The sequence below is a fragment of the Pseudophryne corroboree genome, chromosome 2, assembly GCF_028390025.1.
Source record: "Pseudophryne corroboree isolate aPseCor3 chromosome 2, aPseCor3.hap2, whole genome shotgun sequence".
Taxonomy (NCBI): domain Eukaryota; kingdom Metazoa; phylum Chordata; class Amphibia; order Anura; family Myobatrachidae; genus Pseudophryne; species Pseudophryne corroboree.
Window position 1 is genome coordinate 25,388,094 of NC_086445.1, and position 17,251 is coordinate 25,405,344.

The 17,251-nt window shown below is 47.5% G+C and overlaps 1 protein-coding gene across 2 annotated transcripts in view; it reads left to right on the top strand.

Moving 5' to 3' along the window:
• Positions 1-4,775, top strand: part of LOC134994001 (oocyte zinc finger protein XlCOF7.1-like) — an 87,677-nt gene extending 82,902 nt beyond the window's left edge. For both annotated transcript variants that reach the window (XM_063950918.1, XM_063950919.1), the window contains exon 7: positions 3,706-4,775. In XM_063950918.1, coding sequence (XP_063806988.1) covers positions 3,706-4,670 — 965 coding nt within the window. In that variant the 3' untranslated portion in view covers positions 4,671-4,775. The remainder of the gene's footprint in view (positions 1-3,705) is intronic.
• The last annotated feature ends 12,476 nt before the right edge of the window (positions 4,776-17,251 follow it).

The window sequence follows — 17,251 nt, forward strand, 5'->3', positions numbered from 1 at the left end:
AGTTCTTTTGGACCGCCAAAGTTAAAAAGTCCAAACACCCTTCCACCTTCTTTAGAGGGGGTCGAGGGAAATCTAGAAAACCTGCACCAACAGGTTCCCATGAGCAGAAACCAGGTTCTGCTTCCTCCAAATCTTCATCATGATGGTGGACCTCCCAGCCTGGGGATCGGTCAGGTGGAAGCAAGACTCAGATATTTCAGTCACGTCTGGGCATCTTCATGACTGGACCCCTGGGTACAAGACATCATTACCCAGGGGTACAGAGGGAAGTTTCAAGAGCTCCCACCTCACAGATTCTTCAAATAAGGCTTACCAGCTTCGCTGACAGAAAGTGCTATCCTACAGGAGGCCATTCGAAAATTGGTACAAACAAATGTCATTGTTCCAGTTCCACCTCGCCTACAAAACAAGGGTTATTACTCAGACCTGTTTGTAGTACCGAAACTGGACGTTTCGGTAAGGCCGATATTAAACCTAAAGTCATTGAACCCCTACTTGAGGGAATTCAAATTCAAGATGGAGTCTCTGAGGGCGGTGATCTCGGGTCTGGAGGAGGGGGAATTCCTGGTATCCCTGGATATCAAGGATGCGTACCTTCATGTTCCGATATGGCTGCCTCACCAGGCTTATCTGAGGTTTGCGCTACTGGACTGTCACTGTCCGTTCCAAGCACTGCCTTTTGGCCTCTCCACAGCACAGAGGGTGTTCACCAAGGTCATGGCAGAGATGATGCTACTCCTCCGCAAGCAGGGAGTGAACATTATTCCATATCTGGACGATCTGCCGATAAAGGCTTTTTCAAGGGAGAAGCTGTTACAGAGCATTGCTCTCTCAACTCTACTACTCCAGGATCACGGGTGGATCCTGAACCTTCCAAAGTCACATTTGGAACCGACAAGGAGACTGTCCTTCCTGGAGATGATCCTCGATGCCGAAGTACAGAGGGTGATTCTACGGGTGGAGAATTCGTTGGTGATCCAATCGATGGTCCGGGATGTCCTGAAGCCTGCCCGGGTATCGGTTTATCAGTGCATTCGCCTTCTGGGGAATATGGTTGCCTCCTACGAGGCTCTACAGTATGGAAGATTTCATGCACGGTCCTTCCAACTGGATCTCCTCGACAAGTGGTCGGGATCTCATCTTCAAATGCCAGAATTTCACTCCTCTGGTAACTGCAAACTTCTCACCTTCTCGAGGCAGAAGGTTCGGGATTCAGAGTTGGATCCTTCTAACCATGGAAGCAAGTCTCAGAGGTTGGGGAGCAGTCACCCAAGGGGAAAACTTCTAAGGAAAGTGGTCAAATCTGGACTCCATCCTTCCGATAAACATTCTGGAACTAAGAGCCGTGTACAATGGCCTTCTACAAGCGGCACATCTTCTACAAGATCAGGCCATTCAGGTTCAGTCGGACAATGTAACGACAGTGTCCTACATAAACCGACAGGGCGGAACGAAGAGCAGAGCCGCAATGTCAGAGGTTACATGAATCCTCCTCTGGGCAGAAAAGCACGCAGTGGCACGGTCAGCAATTTTCTTTCCGGGAGTGAACAACTGGGAAGCGGGCTTCCTCAGCAGACATGATCTCCATCCAGGAGAATGGGGCCTCCATCCGGAGGTGTTCGTGGAGGTCACAAGTCATTGGGGTGTACCTCAAATAGACATGATGGCCTCCCGCTTCAACAAGAAGCTTTGGAGTTACTGTTCCAGGTCGAGAGACCCACAGGCAGTGGCGGTGGATGCCATGGTAACTCCGTGGGTGTTCAAGTCAGTGTATGTGTTCCCTCCACTTCCACTCATCCCAAGGATTCTCAAACTAATCAAAAGAACAAGAGTTCAGGAGATCCTCATTGCTCCGGACTGGCCAAGAAGGGCTTGGTACGCGGATCTTCTGGAAATACTGCTGGTTGATCCAAGGCCTCTTCCTCTTCGCGAGGACCTTCTGCAACAGGGGCCGTTCGCTTATCAAGACTTACCGTGGCTACGTTTGACGGCATGGAGGTTGAACGCCTAATATTAGCTCGGAAGGGCATTCCGAAAAGAGTCATTCCTACCCTGATATAGGCTAGGAAGGGAGTAACGTCTAAACATTACCATCGGATTTGGAAAAAGTATGTGTCTTGGTGTCAATCCAAGAAGTTTCCTACGGTGGAGTTTCAACTGGGACTGTTTCTCCTCTTTCTGCAAGCGGGTGTGGATGTGGGCCTACGCTTGGGCTCCATAAAGGTCCAGATTTCGGCCTTGTCCATTTTCTTCCAGAAACAATTGGCTGCTCTCTTTGAGGTTCAGACTTTCTTGAAAGGGGTTCTGCACATCCAACCACCGTTTGTGCCGCCTACGGCACGGTGGGATCTTAATGTGGTGCTGCAGTTCCTGCAATCGGATTGGTTCGAGCCTTTACAGGAGGTAGACCTCAAGTTTCTTACTTGGAAGGCTGTCCCACTGTTGGCATTGGCATTTGCTAGGCGTGTGTCAGAATTGGGGGCATTGTCCTACAAGAGCCCTTACTTCATTTATCATGAAGATAGGGCTGAGCTCCGAACGCGTCAGCAATTTCTTCCAAAGGTTGTGTCCGCTTTTCATATCAACCAACCTATTGTGGTGCCAGTGGCTACTAACTCCTCAGTTACCTCAAAGTACTTGGATGTTGTGAGGGCTTTGAAGATTTACGTGAAGAGAACTTCTCATCACAGGAAATCGGACTCTCTGTTTGTCCTTTATGCTCCCAGTAAGGTTGGGTGTCCTGCTTCTAAGCAGATGATTTCTTGCTGGATTAGGTTCACTATTCAGTATGCGTATTCTACGGCAGGCTTGCCGTGTCCAAATTCTGTTAAGGCCCACTCTACTTTAAAGTTAGTTCTTTCTGGGCGGCTGCCTGGGGTGTCTCGGCTTTGCAGCATTGCCGGGCAGCTACTTGGTCAGGGTCGAACACGTTTGCTAACTTCTACAAGTTCAATACTTTGCCTCTGAGGACCTTAACTTTGGTCAGTCTGTTCTGCAGGAGCCTCCGCGCTCTCCCTCCCGTACTGGGAGCTTTGGTACATCCCCATGGTACTAAATGGAACCCCAGCATCCACTAGGACTTAAGAGAAAATAGGATTTTAATTACCTACCGGTAAATCCTTTTCTCGTAGTCCGTAGAGGATGCTGGGCACTCACCCAGCGCTTTGTTTTCCTGCCTTGTTACTTGGTTCAGTACTGCCTTGTTACTTGGTTCAGTACTGCATTGTTACTCGGTTAAGTATTGTTGGTTTGGCCTTTGCTGAATCGTTTCAAGTTGGTTAGCTTGACTTACCTTTTGTTATGTGTGAGCTGGTGTGAATCTCACCACTATGTGTATTTCCTTCTCTCGAAGTATGTCCGTCTCCTCGGGCACAGTTTCTAGACTGAGTCTGGTAGGAGGAGCATAGAGGGAGGAGCCAGCCCACACTATTAAACTCTTAAAGTACCCATGGCTCCCAAGGGACCAGTCTATATACCCCATGATACTAAATGGAACCCTAGCATCCTCTACGGACTACGAGAAAAGGATTTACTGGTAGGTAATTAAAATGCTATTATTATTATTATTATTATTATTATTATTATTACGTTATATAGCACCACAACTTGATGGCAATTTGAGGTCTTTTCACAATAGTCTTTATTGAAAAATTAAACATGTGGACAAACGTTCATATTTCCATATATGTATTTTATTCCCCTCAGATGGATGTAGCAGCCGGAATGTGTCAGAGGTTCATCTCGTTTTAACTGAAAATTGTGACATAGATGATGATGACATCACACAAGATTCTCCTGGAGAAAACCCAATCACCCCAATTATACACCTAGTACCTCACCATACTGATATATCATCTGATCTCTCTGGTCATGAGGAATATTCTGATAATGCTGAGATTGCTACATCTGTTACATCTCTTACAGTAGATACAATGTTTTCCTGTTCTATAGATACACAGAACACAAAGTGGATTACCCATCAGCCAGCTAAGGAAGATGAGAGGCAATTTCCGTGTTCTGAGTGTGGAAAATATTTTAGATATAAATCACAATTAATTATACATCAGAGATATCACACTGGTGAGAAACCATTTTCATGCTCTGAGTGTGGGAAATGTTTTACAATTAAATCAAATCTTGTCACACATCTGAGAAGTCACACTGGCGAGAAGCCATTTCCATGCTCTCAGTGTGGGACATGTTTTATAGGTAAATCACAACTTGTCACACATCTGAGACGTCACACTGGCGAGAAGCCATTTCCATGTTCTGAATGTGGCAAATGTTTTACACGGAAATCAGGTCTTGTTAAACATCAGAGATGTCACACAGGTGAGAGGCCATTTTCATGTTACGAGTGTGGCAAATGTTTTACAAATAAATCACATTTAATTAATCATGAGAGATGTCACACAGGTGAAAAACCATTTGCATGCCCTCAGTGTGGGAAATGTTTCACAGAGAGATCAAGTCTTGTCACACATCTGAGACGTCACACTGGCAAGAAGCCATATCCATGTTCTGAATGTGGGAAATGTTTTTCAGATAAATCAAGTTTAACCTTTCATGAGAGACTCCACACAGGTGAGAAACCATTTGCATGTCCTGAGTGTGGGAAATGTTTTATGCGGAAATCGTATCTTGTTACACATCAGCAAAAACACAGGTGAGAGGCCATTTCCGTGTCCTGAGTAAGTGGATCTACTGAGGTGATACCTTGTGTATTTGCAAGTGAGAATACTTTATCCAAAGAATAAACCTCAGTAAGCATATTATTTCTCCTGTCACTGGCTCTTTATTGACTTTTTCACATTTCTTTTTCGTTGTGGTGTCATTTCAGTTACTGTACAGCTTGCTTTCTTGTATATTTGTTAATTTCTGCTGCAGGGTACACTGGGCTCCACAAGGATTGACATTGGGGTGTAGAGTAGGATCTTGATCCGAGGCACCAACAGGCTCAAAGCTTTGACTGTTCCCAAGATGCACAGTGCCGCCTACTCTATAACCCCGCCTCCGTGCACAGTAGCTCGGTTTTGTAGTTTGTGCCATGCAGTAAGCAGGCATTCAACAGGGGGGCTGCTCCTGCAGCCCTAAGAAAAAGCTATTTTAGAAGAATTGAAAATATGAAGACTTCAAGGGCTGCAGCAGTGAATAGATGTCAGCTTGTCATCCCCTGCTGCAGCTCCATCACTCCCCCAGCAGCGTTGTATACTCCCGTGCCCTGGTTGCCGGGTAATTACAGCGGAGGGTCCGGTGTTGTTCTTTGTCAGTCACACACTCGCCGCTGCCCTCTTGGATCGCGTGGCCGTATACAAGGGGAGGTAAGGGGTCTCTTTGGCCTACTGTAATCGCGATCTGGTGCGGCCGGTGGGAGGCGGGGCGCGCGCGCTGGCGTGGGCACTGTAAGGTGTAGGGGCTCCACTAGCCTCCGGGGACACTGGGCACATGTTGTTTTTTTCTCATAAAGCCATTTATTTACAGCCCGCAGCGCTTGGTGGGGAAGCCAGCAAGAGGGATAAGGCTTTGACCTGTAGCCCCTCCCCCGGCTCCAGGGCGCCATTTAGGCAAATGTTTCCGTCCTGGAGCTGCATACTTCTCTCCCTCACTCCCTGTCAGCCACCATTACACAGAGCTGCGCTGTTCCTGGGACTGCTTGGGCAAATCCTCCTCTGTAAAGCCGCCTGCAAGTCAGCGCTGTGCATCTTACAGGATACATAAGTATTCTACCTGTCTGTGGACAGTGTTAGTTAAGAAAACATGCATTTAGTCAGGGTTGTGTAGTACTATTACCCTGTGATATACATCCAGTATTTACTGTGCATTGATATATCTACTGACCATATAGTTATACTGAGTATTACTTTGTATTGCTAGTCCAGTGCTGTTTTATTGTATGGTATAACTTCTGCATTGTACATTGTGACTATATATGTGTGTGCATGTAGCTGCTGCGTGGCTTCCATTTCGTGTATTTCACTCAGACTGCTATCCCTATATTCTGTAATCTGAGGGGGCTACGTGCGTCAGGTTTATTAGTCTTTATAGGTGTTTCACAAGATATACTTATTGTATTTTTCTTTGTGATTTCTAGTCACCATATATCTCTTGGATTCCCGTTTGGTGCTGCTACACTGCACTGGGAGTTCTTGTTAGATATAGTGCTACTGTTATTGTAGTCGGTTGCCTGATATTGTGTCGGCCGTTATTTCAGCTACAGGGGGCAATGGGACTGGGGCTTATCCCACATTGGGTCATAGTGATGCTGCAGACAAATTTGAGAAGAACATGGCAGCAGAGAGTTCAGGTTCTGGGGGTTCATTGCCCCCCAGTGGGTTTGTAGCAAGGGGGGTTCAAAAGTTACCCACCCTGGGCTACCTTCTCCACGTTATTAAATACGCTGGTAACTAAACTTATGCCCCCTGTGGGACCTCCTATGCCGGCGCAGCAATTTATGGTCCCTGCATTCAATCCGCCATGGGCAGATCAAATCTCATCTCAGTTACAGCACTTGAACCAATCACTGACTAAATCAAAGTCTAACTCTCGCCCGCCTAAGACTAAGGCGTCTTCTAAACGGGCCACTGCTTCCTCTCAGTCCACCACTGTTCCAGACACCTCGTCTGAGGAGGATGGTGTTTATACTGACCCCACGGACACTGACCCTGATAGTTCGGATAGGGAAGAACGGTCACCGGTGGATGTTCCTGACCTGATAGAGGCTATCAGGGTGATTCTTCAGATAACTGATGAACCAGAGCCTGAGGCTGTTCTAAGAAATCGGACAGATTTAAACGTAAGAAACTGGTTAAACATCTGGTTGACATACGTCATGAGTCCTGGGAAAATCCGGGAAAGATATTCACGCCTCATAAGAAAATGCTGGCTCGCTATCCTCTCGCTGCGGAGCTAAGTAAAAATTGGGAGACACCCCTACCAGTGGATTCCCTGGTGGCGAGGCTGATTGTATCCTCTGCTCTGCCGGTAACCACCGTTACCTCTCTGAAGGAACCGACGGATAAACGCGTGGAGGGTTGTTTAAAGGCAATTTACGACTTCCGGTGGGCGGGCCATCCAGCATGGCTGCTTTTTAGCTGGGCTCCGGCTTGCAGGTGGAAAATCCACTAACATCCCCTGCTATCTGCCCTTTAATCTCTTATGAGACGCTCCATTATAACCCCTACATCTTAAGGAACCTGGAGATACCCTGCAAGGGTAGGAGCGTGTGTGTGTGCCCCCGAAGTTTGGCCCTCAAAGAGACGGCCTGCATGACCGCCGGCGTGGGTGCTGGCGCGAAAACAAAAGGCCCGGCATTACCTGTCCCTTGCTGCTCACGCAGGGACATCCCATTACCTGCAGCCCTTTGATGGAGATTCCGCTCTGCTGAGGTGCGGAGGATCGGAGTGCTTCTGGCGGTCCGGCGGTTCCTGCTCCCTGACGCTCGGCTGCCCCTGCTGCCCGGGGACGCTTGTGAGGAGTCCGGAGGCGGGCTGAGGTGCAACGCCACGAGGACGGCGACCGCTGGAGCGGTGGGACGGACCCGGCTCCCCCCCGCTTCAACTCCACAAGCTGTGCGGCGGTGTCTGGAGACAAAGCCGACAAGAGGGACAAGTGTATGCTGGCAGCGGTGAAGCACTGTGACGGAGACGGCCCCTGAGGCGGAGGACGCTGGCCTGGCCCCTGTTACTATGTCTGTGCTGCGGTGTCCGGAGAGGAGACGGGGAGAAGGTGTTCGGCTGCCGTGATGGACGCTAGTGGAGCGGAGACGGAGGATCCCAGGAGACACCTCTCGGTGAGGTGAGAGCCGGCTGAACCAAGGCTGCCTGCTATCTGGGAGGTGAACGCTGCTGCCCTCGAATCCCGGGGTGTCACAGCTCCTCTTCAGCCCTGTGTTCCGGGTGCCTGTGTCCCTATACACTACAACGGCGGTGAGCGCTGAGGTGAGCCCGGTGCCGGCTGGAGTGGACCCCTCAGACGTGGTCCAGGACTACGGTAACAGAGCTGACACTATTCTGGAGGGGGGTGGCGGTTTGGGGTCCTGCCTGTTGTTGGCCGCTGACTGCGTGGTCCTATTACCCGGGACTGCAACTTGGTACACGGAACTTATGTAACCCCCTGGTGTAGTGTTCGTTACATACCTGATATGTGCCTTTCCCTAAACTTGCTTCCAGTGCCCTATACCTTTCTCCAGAGGGGTGCTCAGTCTCTCCTATTTGCTGATGCTCTTTGGTATTGAGGAGTGGGGACCCAGACCTCTCATACTCTTCCTGTTGCATCTGGCTGGTCTCTCCCCTTTTATTTCAGTCCTGTTCTTCTATCCCTATCTGCCCTCCTTTAATATTGTAGTTATTAGTATTATTGGTAGCTGCCACATGCGACACTGATACATGAGTGTGTGGAAATAGCTGTGCAGAAATTTCTGAGGTTATATCGCCATCTGGTGGCTACTTGGTTTCAGAAGTAAATTGGCTATACGAATCCAATGTTATCGTTTAAAAAACCTTTTTACGGGGGAATTTTATTCTATCTTTCTTGATATGTGTCCCACAGTTGTTTTGCCCTGAACTGGGCTCCAACCCAGAGATTTTAAGGTGCACTGCCCTTACAATACCCCTATCTGCATACTGTGTAAACTAATGTCTACTTAAATGTTGTTGTTCTTTTTTTGCTGAGTAGCACTGACATAACTTCTGACTCAGGCCCTTACGTGAGGTGTTTTATTATCATATACTACAGTGTGTTGGTATAGGAGTCCCTAGCTCATTGCAGATAGTGGTCTACGGACCAGGGGATGGACAAATACGTCCATAAAACTCCAGCGGTTAGACTCTCCCAGTCCTCGGTTACTACAAGAATGAGTAAGACCAAGAACACAGCGGGGAAACCCAACCCCCCCTCGCCCCCGGAGGCAGGGAACTCCCGAGACCAAACTCAGGAGGTGGAGGCGCTTCCTGAGCAACCCTCGTTAATACATATGGCCCAGGAGCTCTCCCGGCTCCTCATGCCCCAAATTGACAAGAAACTTGAGAATATTCCTTTAATTGATAAAAGGCTTGAACAGATACAGACACTACTTGATTCAACACTTGCGAAAATTGACCACAACACCTCACGGATCACCTCATTAGAACAGCGGGTTAGTGACGGGGAGGATCAGATACACACACTCCAACGCTCCACTGACACTCAAGATTCCTCTCTTAAAACTCTACAGGCAAAAATAGATGAGCTTGAGAACAGGGACAGAAGATCGAATCTACGATTTGTGGGCATCCCCGAGGCAGTTGGGGACAGACAACTGTCAGATTTTGTAGCGACTGATATATTCCAGGCGTTGGGAATCACAGATGCCCCATTCTTATCTCACATTGAAAGAGTGCACAGAATAGGTCCTGCTCGACCTGATGCTGAAATGAAACCGAGGCCAGTCATTGCGAAATTCATGGACTTTCGTATGAAGGAACATGTATTGCGCTCTTATCGCAAACTCCCACAATTGGTAGTACAGGGAAAACGTATTTTAATTTTTCAAGACTTCTCGGCCTCTGTTGCGCAGAAGAGAAGGGAGTTCTCGGATGTTTGCAAAATACTCCATGAGAGCAATACTAGATTCGCATTGATGTATCCTGCTAAATTACGCATTCAAGATAATGGCCGCACATTGATATTTGTTGATCCCGCCACCGCACACTCCCATGTTACACACATGTTGAATCCTGGGAATCCACCACACCAAGACTAGACATTATGTTATATAATCTATACCTGAGTCGGTTTAATTTTCACATGAACGAGACATTTGGTCTCTCTATATGCTACTCAGCCTGAATTTTAATGTTGCAAATACTTCTGAAAAGTTTCTCGCCAGTGCTACCGGAGGGTTTAGCACTTGCGTGGTTATTAGTTTGGTTTGGAAAAAATGAAAAATGTTATGTGAAGCAATGTGTGTTTTTTTTCTTTGTTTTTTTGTTTTTTGTTCTGCCCGTGTCGTGCCTTCCTCGCCCGATCCGCTCCTGGGCTCCATGGTACTGTTTGGTTTCGGTCGTTCCTCTCCGCTCGCTGGGGAGGAGGAGGGCGACGATGTGACATGATGTTCCTGCTGAAGTGTCACCCTCGGGTGGGGGTAGGTTAGTAGAATAATGACTGATCCTAGAGTAGGGACCTCTTCAGCAGATTCTAGCTTTAAGATTATGTCCTGGAACGTGGGCGGCCTTAACTCCCCGATAAAACGTAAAAGAGTTGTCACACACCTGAAACGGTTTAAACCTCAAATTACATTTCTCCAAGAAACCCACTGGATGGCGGGCGCCTCTTCTGCTCTTCGGGCAACCTGGTTGGATAGCTGTGTTTCTGCAGATAACACGAGGAAGACTAGGGGGGTGGCGATTCTTTTTAGCAAACACCTACACTACACTGTTTTAAATTCTGTTGCTGACCCGGAGGGACGTTATTTAATTTTAGATGTAGAAATCTGGGGTAACAAATACACACTGGTTAATGTTTACGCACCAAATTGCGAGACAGCTGATTTTCTCCAGGAATTGAGCTCTCAACTGCTACAACGAGATAATTCTCAACTTATCCTGGGAGGAGACTGGAATACAGTTGACGATCCCACTATTGACAAGCGCCCTATCCCGCGTAATTCCGGTTCGCCCTCTTGGACACATCTCCAAACATTGAAAATCTCCCTTCAGCTCACTGATGTCTGGCGTCTCCTCAATCCAACGGACAGATCCTTTACTTTCTTCTCTGGGGTGCATAGCTCCTGGTCCAGGATTGACTCCATCTTGGTTGCAGACTCCCTAGTGACGCTAGTTAAGAAAGCTGATATCCATAATATTCTGATATCAGATCATGCTCCTGTGACATTGACGCTACAGAGAACTCTCCAGTCAGGAGGCTCAAGGATTTGGAGATTTCCGAATTATCTCTATAACTGTGATGATTTTAGGAAATTTTTGATAACAAACTGGGCCAACTATTTAGACGATAACCTGGAACACTGGGACCGACCAAATATTCTTTGGGGTGCGGCAAAGGCAGTTCTAAGGGGTCAAATTATTGAATATGTTCATAGACTGAAAAAGAAAAACTTTGCTATTTATAACACCTTACACACAGATTTAACTGATGCTCTGCAGCGTCATCTTACCCTACAGACTGAGGAGTCTTTACAGCTATATTTACAGGCTAAGCAGCTCTTAAATGACCACTTGCTAGCGCAAGCGAAACGTGACGTGGTATTTTCTTCCCATAAATACTATCAATGGGGTAATAAATCCGGTCGACTACTGGCAAATATGGCTAGGAAAAAAACTACTCGCAAATTCATAACAGCTATTAGACACCGTGCCTCGGGACAACTCCTTACCGACTCCCCGGCCATATTAGACCATTTCGAATCTTACTTTGCTGACCTGTACTCTGATCTCCCCTTCAGTGAATCTACTCACACCACGCTCCTTCCAGACACAGTACTACCACCAATAACGAATACACAGTCGGATTCACTGGTGAAAGCTATCACCGAGGAAGAGCTAGTCTCGGCAATGTCCAAACTCAAATTGCACAAATCTCCGGGCCCCGACAGCCTCTCCAATGAATTTTATAAAATCCTTCAGCCTCATGTAGTTCCGACTCTGCTAGAAGTATTCAACAGCCTTTTACATCAGCGCTCCCCCTTTCACCACTTCACAACAGCACATACTATTTTAATCCCTAAACCCGCACAAGACCCACAATTGGTGTCCTCATATAGACCCATTACGTTGTTAAATACCGACATAAAACTATTTACTAAAATTTTAGCAGATCGGCTGCAAACTATTCTCCCACACTCTTTAACTAATCACCAACTTGGCTTTGTTCGCAATACTCATTCGGTTAAGGGAATTAGGGCGGCGGTCGCGGCAGTTGTAACTTCTGCTCAATCGCCCCAATCCAGAAATATACTCCTTAGTTTAGACACCACTAAGGCCTTCGACACAGTACTCTGGCCCCATTTATTCAAGGTCTTAGAACGAAGGTTATTCCATCGGGACTTCATTGATACTATTCGCTACTTATACGATTCTCCCTCTACTAACCTCTTGCTCAATGGACATGTTGGCAGCCCGGTGGTTATGTGCCGTGGCACGCGGCAAGGTTGCCCCCTGTTTCCCCTGCTGTTCAACTTAGCCATAGATCCCCTACATCGTTTGCTGTTAAGCGATACTCAGTTTAATGGAATTCAGGTTGGTCGCAGAGAACTAAAACTTACTGCTTTCGCCGATGATCTTCTGCTATATATCTCAGATCCGGAGGCTTCTTTGACCCATATATTTAATTTACTGCAGGCTTATGGACAAGTTTCAGGCTTCAATGTTAACTGGGCAAAATCAGTGGCACTCAGATTGGGGAATGGTTCATTTTTGAAACAGGGGGTGAGGAACCTACCATTACAATAGAGTTCAGATCACATAACTTATTTGGGAATTCATATTCCGAGAATACCGGAGCGATTATATGCCCTAAATTTTACCTCGGTCGTTCGAACAATTGAAACAGAACTTGAGACCTGGAAATCTATGCCTTTATCATATTTGGGGAGGGCTAGCTTAATTAAGATGATATCATTCCCCCGTTTGATGTACTTCATTCAAGCAATGCCAAATGCACTTTTACCTAAAGACGTTCAATGTCTCAATTTTCTTTTTAGAAGATTTATCTGGCAGGGAGGGAGACCGCGTATAGCGTTGATCAAACTCCAGCAGACTACAGGAAATGGAGGAATTAACTTCCCTAATATCCTCTGGTACTCACAGGCGGCCCAATTGCGATACCTACATGACTGGATGCACAATAACGACACGTACACAAACACAGACTTAGATAGGGAATTTATACAAGGGGGGGATCTAATCACCTTTCTACATATGCATGATCGGGAGGTGTCCGAAGAGCAGAGGAGTAACCCCTTATTGTGGAACGTTAAGAAACTATGGACAGATATGAGACATAAACTTAATCTAAATGTCCACAAATCATTACATCTTCCGTTCATGGCTAATCCGGACTTCCAAGATGGCCGGGCACAATATCCGTTTAATATATGGTGGCTGGGGGGCGTGTCCAGGATCGGCGATCTAGTGGACAGGCGGGGCTCGAGGCCGCTCACATTCCAGGAAGCCACTACTAGATACCCAACTTTGCTGGCCTATCCTGTGGCCTTTCTATTGGCTCAACATTATGTTTCATCCACTATTAGATGTTTTTCACCTGGGGATTGGGATAATCCGTTGGATAAAATGTTGAAACAAACCCCTAAGGTTCAGAAGGCAATTTCGACTGCATATGGGTATTTTAGAACCGTCCTAGACTATTCACAGGGACTGGGAGGTATTATGTCTTGGAGAGATTGTCTCCCAGACATTGAAATTACAGACTTACTGGCGGCGCACGTTAAAGCCTGCAAATTATTTCCCTCTTCTAGATACAAAGAAATGTCCCTCAATATTTTACATAGGACTTATTTATCACCCCATAGAAGACACCTGATAGGACTTGCTGACACACATGCATGTTGGAAATGTGGCACTCTTCAGGCAGATTTATTTCGATGCCTGTGGACATGTCCTATGGTCAGACAGTTTTGGACCCAGATAAGAAACTACCTGACTGCCAATCTGTTGAACTATTGGAGGTTGTCTCCGGAGTGGGCACTCTTTGGTATCCTACCACCGAATCAGCGCCTCTCTTTGGGCAGTAAAAAACTGCTGCTGGCAATTAGTCTGGCGGCCAGAAAAGCCATTCTGCAGGTGTGGATAGCGAAAGATCCACCTACTCTATCACTATTTAAAGCCAAACTATTTTATCTCTTTAGGATGGAATGGATAAGTGTTCTGCTGGAAAAAGACTCTAAGATACATAATTTTTTTGAAGTTTGGGAGAGTTCTATAACGACTTTGTCGATACCGGTTAGGAAACAGCTCCACGACTCATTGTCAAACACAGAATGGTATCTGACCAGATTGGCTGCTGGAGATCCGCCGATTGTGCTTTAAAGTTGACTGACAGTCGGGGCTCTGTGGGCGGGGGGGTGGGGAATTCAGGCACGACTACGGGCACTTGTTTTTTTATTTTATTTTTATTTTGTTCTTCTCTCATCCTCGAATGCATAAGTTTGGGTCAATAGACTGAACTGAACTTTAGATCAGTGGAGCAAATGGTCTCCGGAGACTTGTTTCATGTAGATGCGATGCTGTTGAATACTTATAATGAAAATGTCCCTTGATTTAAGACTCCACTGTATTCTTCCTTGCTCTATTTTCGTATGACACCCTTCTACCGATGTTTCGAAATTTAATGATTGTTCATGTCTGTATTGCATATATTGCTTCAATAAAAAAAAAAAATATGTTAAAGGCAATTTACACCCTCACTGGGTCTGTGCATAGGCCATTTGTTGCAGCGACCTGGGCTGCTAAAGCTGTTGAAGCATGGGCTCAGGAGTTGGAGGCGGAGCTACCTACCAATGCTTCTGATCATGCTAGACAATGCCTATCTTACATTACCACGGTCTCTCATTATCTTAAGGAGGCAGCTTCCGATGCCGGTACGTTGGCGGCCAAGGCTTCTACGTCCATCTTGGCTTGTTGTATCCTTTGGTTGTGATCTTGGTCTGTGGATCTGAATTCTAAGAAAACCCTGCAGGTGCTTCCCTTTAAGGGAGACATTCTCTTCGGAGAAGACTTCAATAAGATTGTGGCTGACTTAGCTTCTGCTAAGACAGCTTGTCTACCTAGTACTGTTCCTTCGGCGCCGAAGGCTAAAAGTGCTTCTTCTCTGTCCTTTCATCCTCCGGGAAAAGCAAAAGGACAGGCGTACCCGAAGCACGCTCATGCTTCCAAACCTGCTAAGCCCAAACCTAAGAGGGCCCGTCAGCCTGCTTTCAAAACAGATGAGCCTGCCGCATGACGGGGCGGGCCTCCCTCTGGGGGATCCCAGGGTAGGGGGCCGATTTCTAGGGTATACCCAGGAATGGTTGAAGACCACTTCCGATGCCTGGGTACGGGAAATCGGCACTCGAGGTTACGCCATTTCCTTAAAAAATCGCCCCCCCTCATCGATTTTGCCTGACAGATGTCCCTTCGGATCCGGTGAAGGAGACAACTCTTTGTTCAGTGGTGCAGACCCTCCTGGACACTGCAGTGGTAGTACAGGTGCCCCTGGCTCAGAAAGGCCAGAGGTACTATTCACCGCTGTTCCTGGGCCCAAAACCGAATGTATCCTCCCGGCCATTCCTCAACCTCAAGGCATTGAACGAATTTATGAGGGTCTCCAAGTTTCGTATGGAAACTCTTCATTCTATTCTGTCCTTGGAGCTTGTGGACTTTATGGCCTCCCTGGACATACAGGATGCTAACCTTCATATTCCTATTGCAATGTCGCATCATCAATACCTGCGGTTGGCAACCTCCATTACCAATTTCGGGCGTTACCTTTTGGTTTGACCACGGCTCCACAAGTTTTCACCAAGGTTATGGCGGTAATGACGGCTGTACTCCGCCGTCAGGGGGTCAGGATCCTATTATACCTGGACGACTTGTTGATCCTGGCGAATTCTCCAGAAATTCTCTTGCGTCATCTGGATCTGACTGTCCAGTTTCTGCAAGCCCACGGGTGGCTCATCAACTGGAAGAAATCGTCCCTGGTCCCTGCTCAAAGCATGGTGCACCAGCGTTTGTTCTTGTCTAAGGAGAAATTCCTGAAGCTTCAGGACAAGATTTGATGCTTCCTATCTCGTCCGCAAGTGTCGATACACTCGGCGATGCAAGTGCTAGGTCTCATGGTGTCAGCGTTCGACATGATGGAGTATGCTCAATTCCATTCTCGCCCTCTGCCTCACCAGATCAGGTCTTGCATGATCTCCTAGTCTCCGGAGGTCCGTCTGTTGCTGGGCTGGTGGCTTCAGGACCAACGTTTGAGCAGGGGTCGTCCCTTCTGGATTTCCAACTGGGTCCTTCTGACGACCGATGCCAATCTGAGAGGTTGGGGCTCTGTTTTGGAGCAACACTCCCTTCAGGGTCGGTGGACCAGGGAGGAGTCTCTCCTCCCGATAAACATTCTGGAATTGCGGGCAGTGTTCAATGCTCTGAAACTGACCCAGCATCTGGTACAGAACAGGCCTGTTCAAGTACAGTCGGACAACGCCACCACGATGGCATACATCAATTATCAAGGCGACACTCGAAGCCGCATGGCAATGAGGGAAGTATCACGGATTCTTCAGTGGGCGGAACGTCATCTGCCAGCCATATCGGCAGTATTCATTCCAGGGGTCCTAAACTAGGAAGCTGACTTTCTCAGTCATCAGGACGTACACGTTGGAGAGTGGAGCCTCCATCCCGAAGTGTTTCAACTCCTCGTGGACAGGTGGGGCTTTCCAGATGTGGATCTGATGACATCTCGACACAATCACAAGGTTCCGGTCTTCGGAGCAAGAACAAGGGATCCTCAAGCAGCTTTCATGGACGCTCTGGCAGTTCCATGGAACTTTCGGCTGCCGTATGTGTTCCCTCCGGTTTCGCTCCTGCCCAGAGTAATATGGAAATTCAAGCAGGAAGGGGGAATCCTGCTTCTCATAGCTCCAGCGTGTCCCAGACGACATTGGTTCTCCGATCTTCAGGGCCTCTTGCTAGAGCATCCCCTTCTACTTCCACAACGACCGGACCTCCTCGTTCAGGGCCCTTGTGTCTACCAGGACTCTTGAAGCTTCCATCCTGAGGGCCAAAGGATTTTCTGAGGCGGTCATTTAGACTATGTTGAAGGCCCGTAAGCCGGCTTCTGCTCGGATTTACCATAGGGTCTGGAATTCTTACTTTGCTTGATGCTCATCTAACAATCATGACGTTTACAAGTTTACAAACTTTTGGCCTTCCTGCAACAGGGCCTGGACTTAGGCCTTCGTCTGGCCTCCCTCAAATTTCACATTTCAGCCTTGTCAGTATGGTTTCAGAGAAAGATTGCTACCCTGCCTGATGTTCATACGTTCACTCAGGTTGTTTTGCGGATTCAACCTCCTTATGTCCCACCTGTGACTCCTTGGGTTTTGTCGGTGCTTCTGGAGGCCTTGCAAGAGTCTCCTTTTGAACCTCTTGCATCTGAGGACCTTAAATAGCTTTCCCTTAAGGTCTTGTTTTTGCTGGCTATTGCCTCTGCTTGAAGGGTCTCGGACTTGGGTGCCTTCTCCTGTAAGTCCCCTATCTGATTT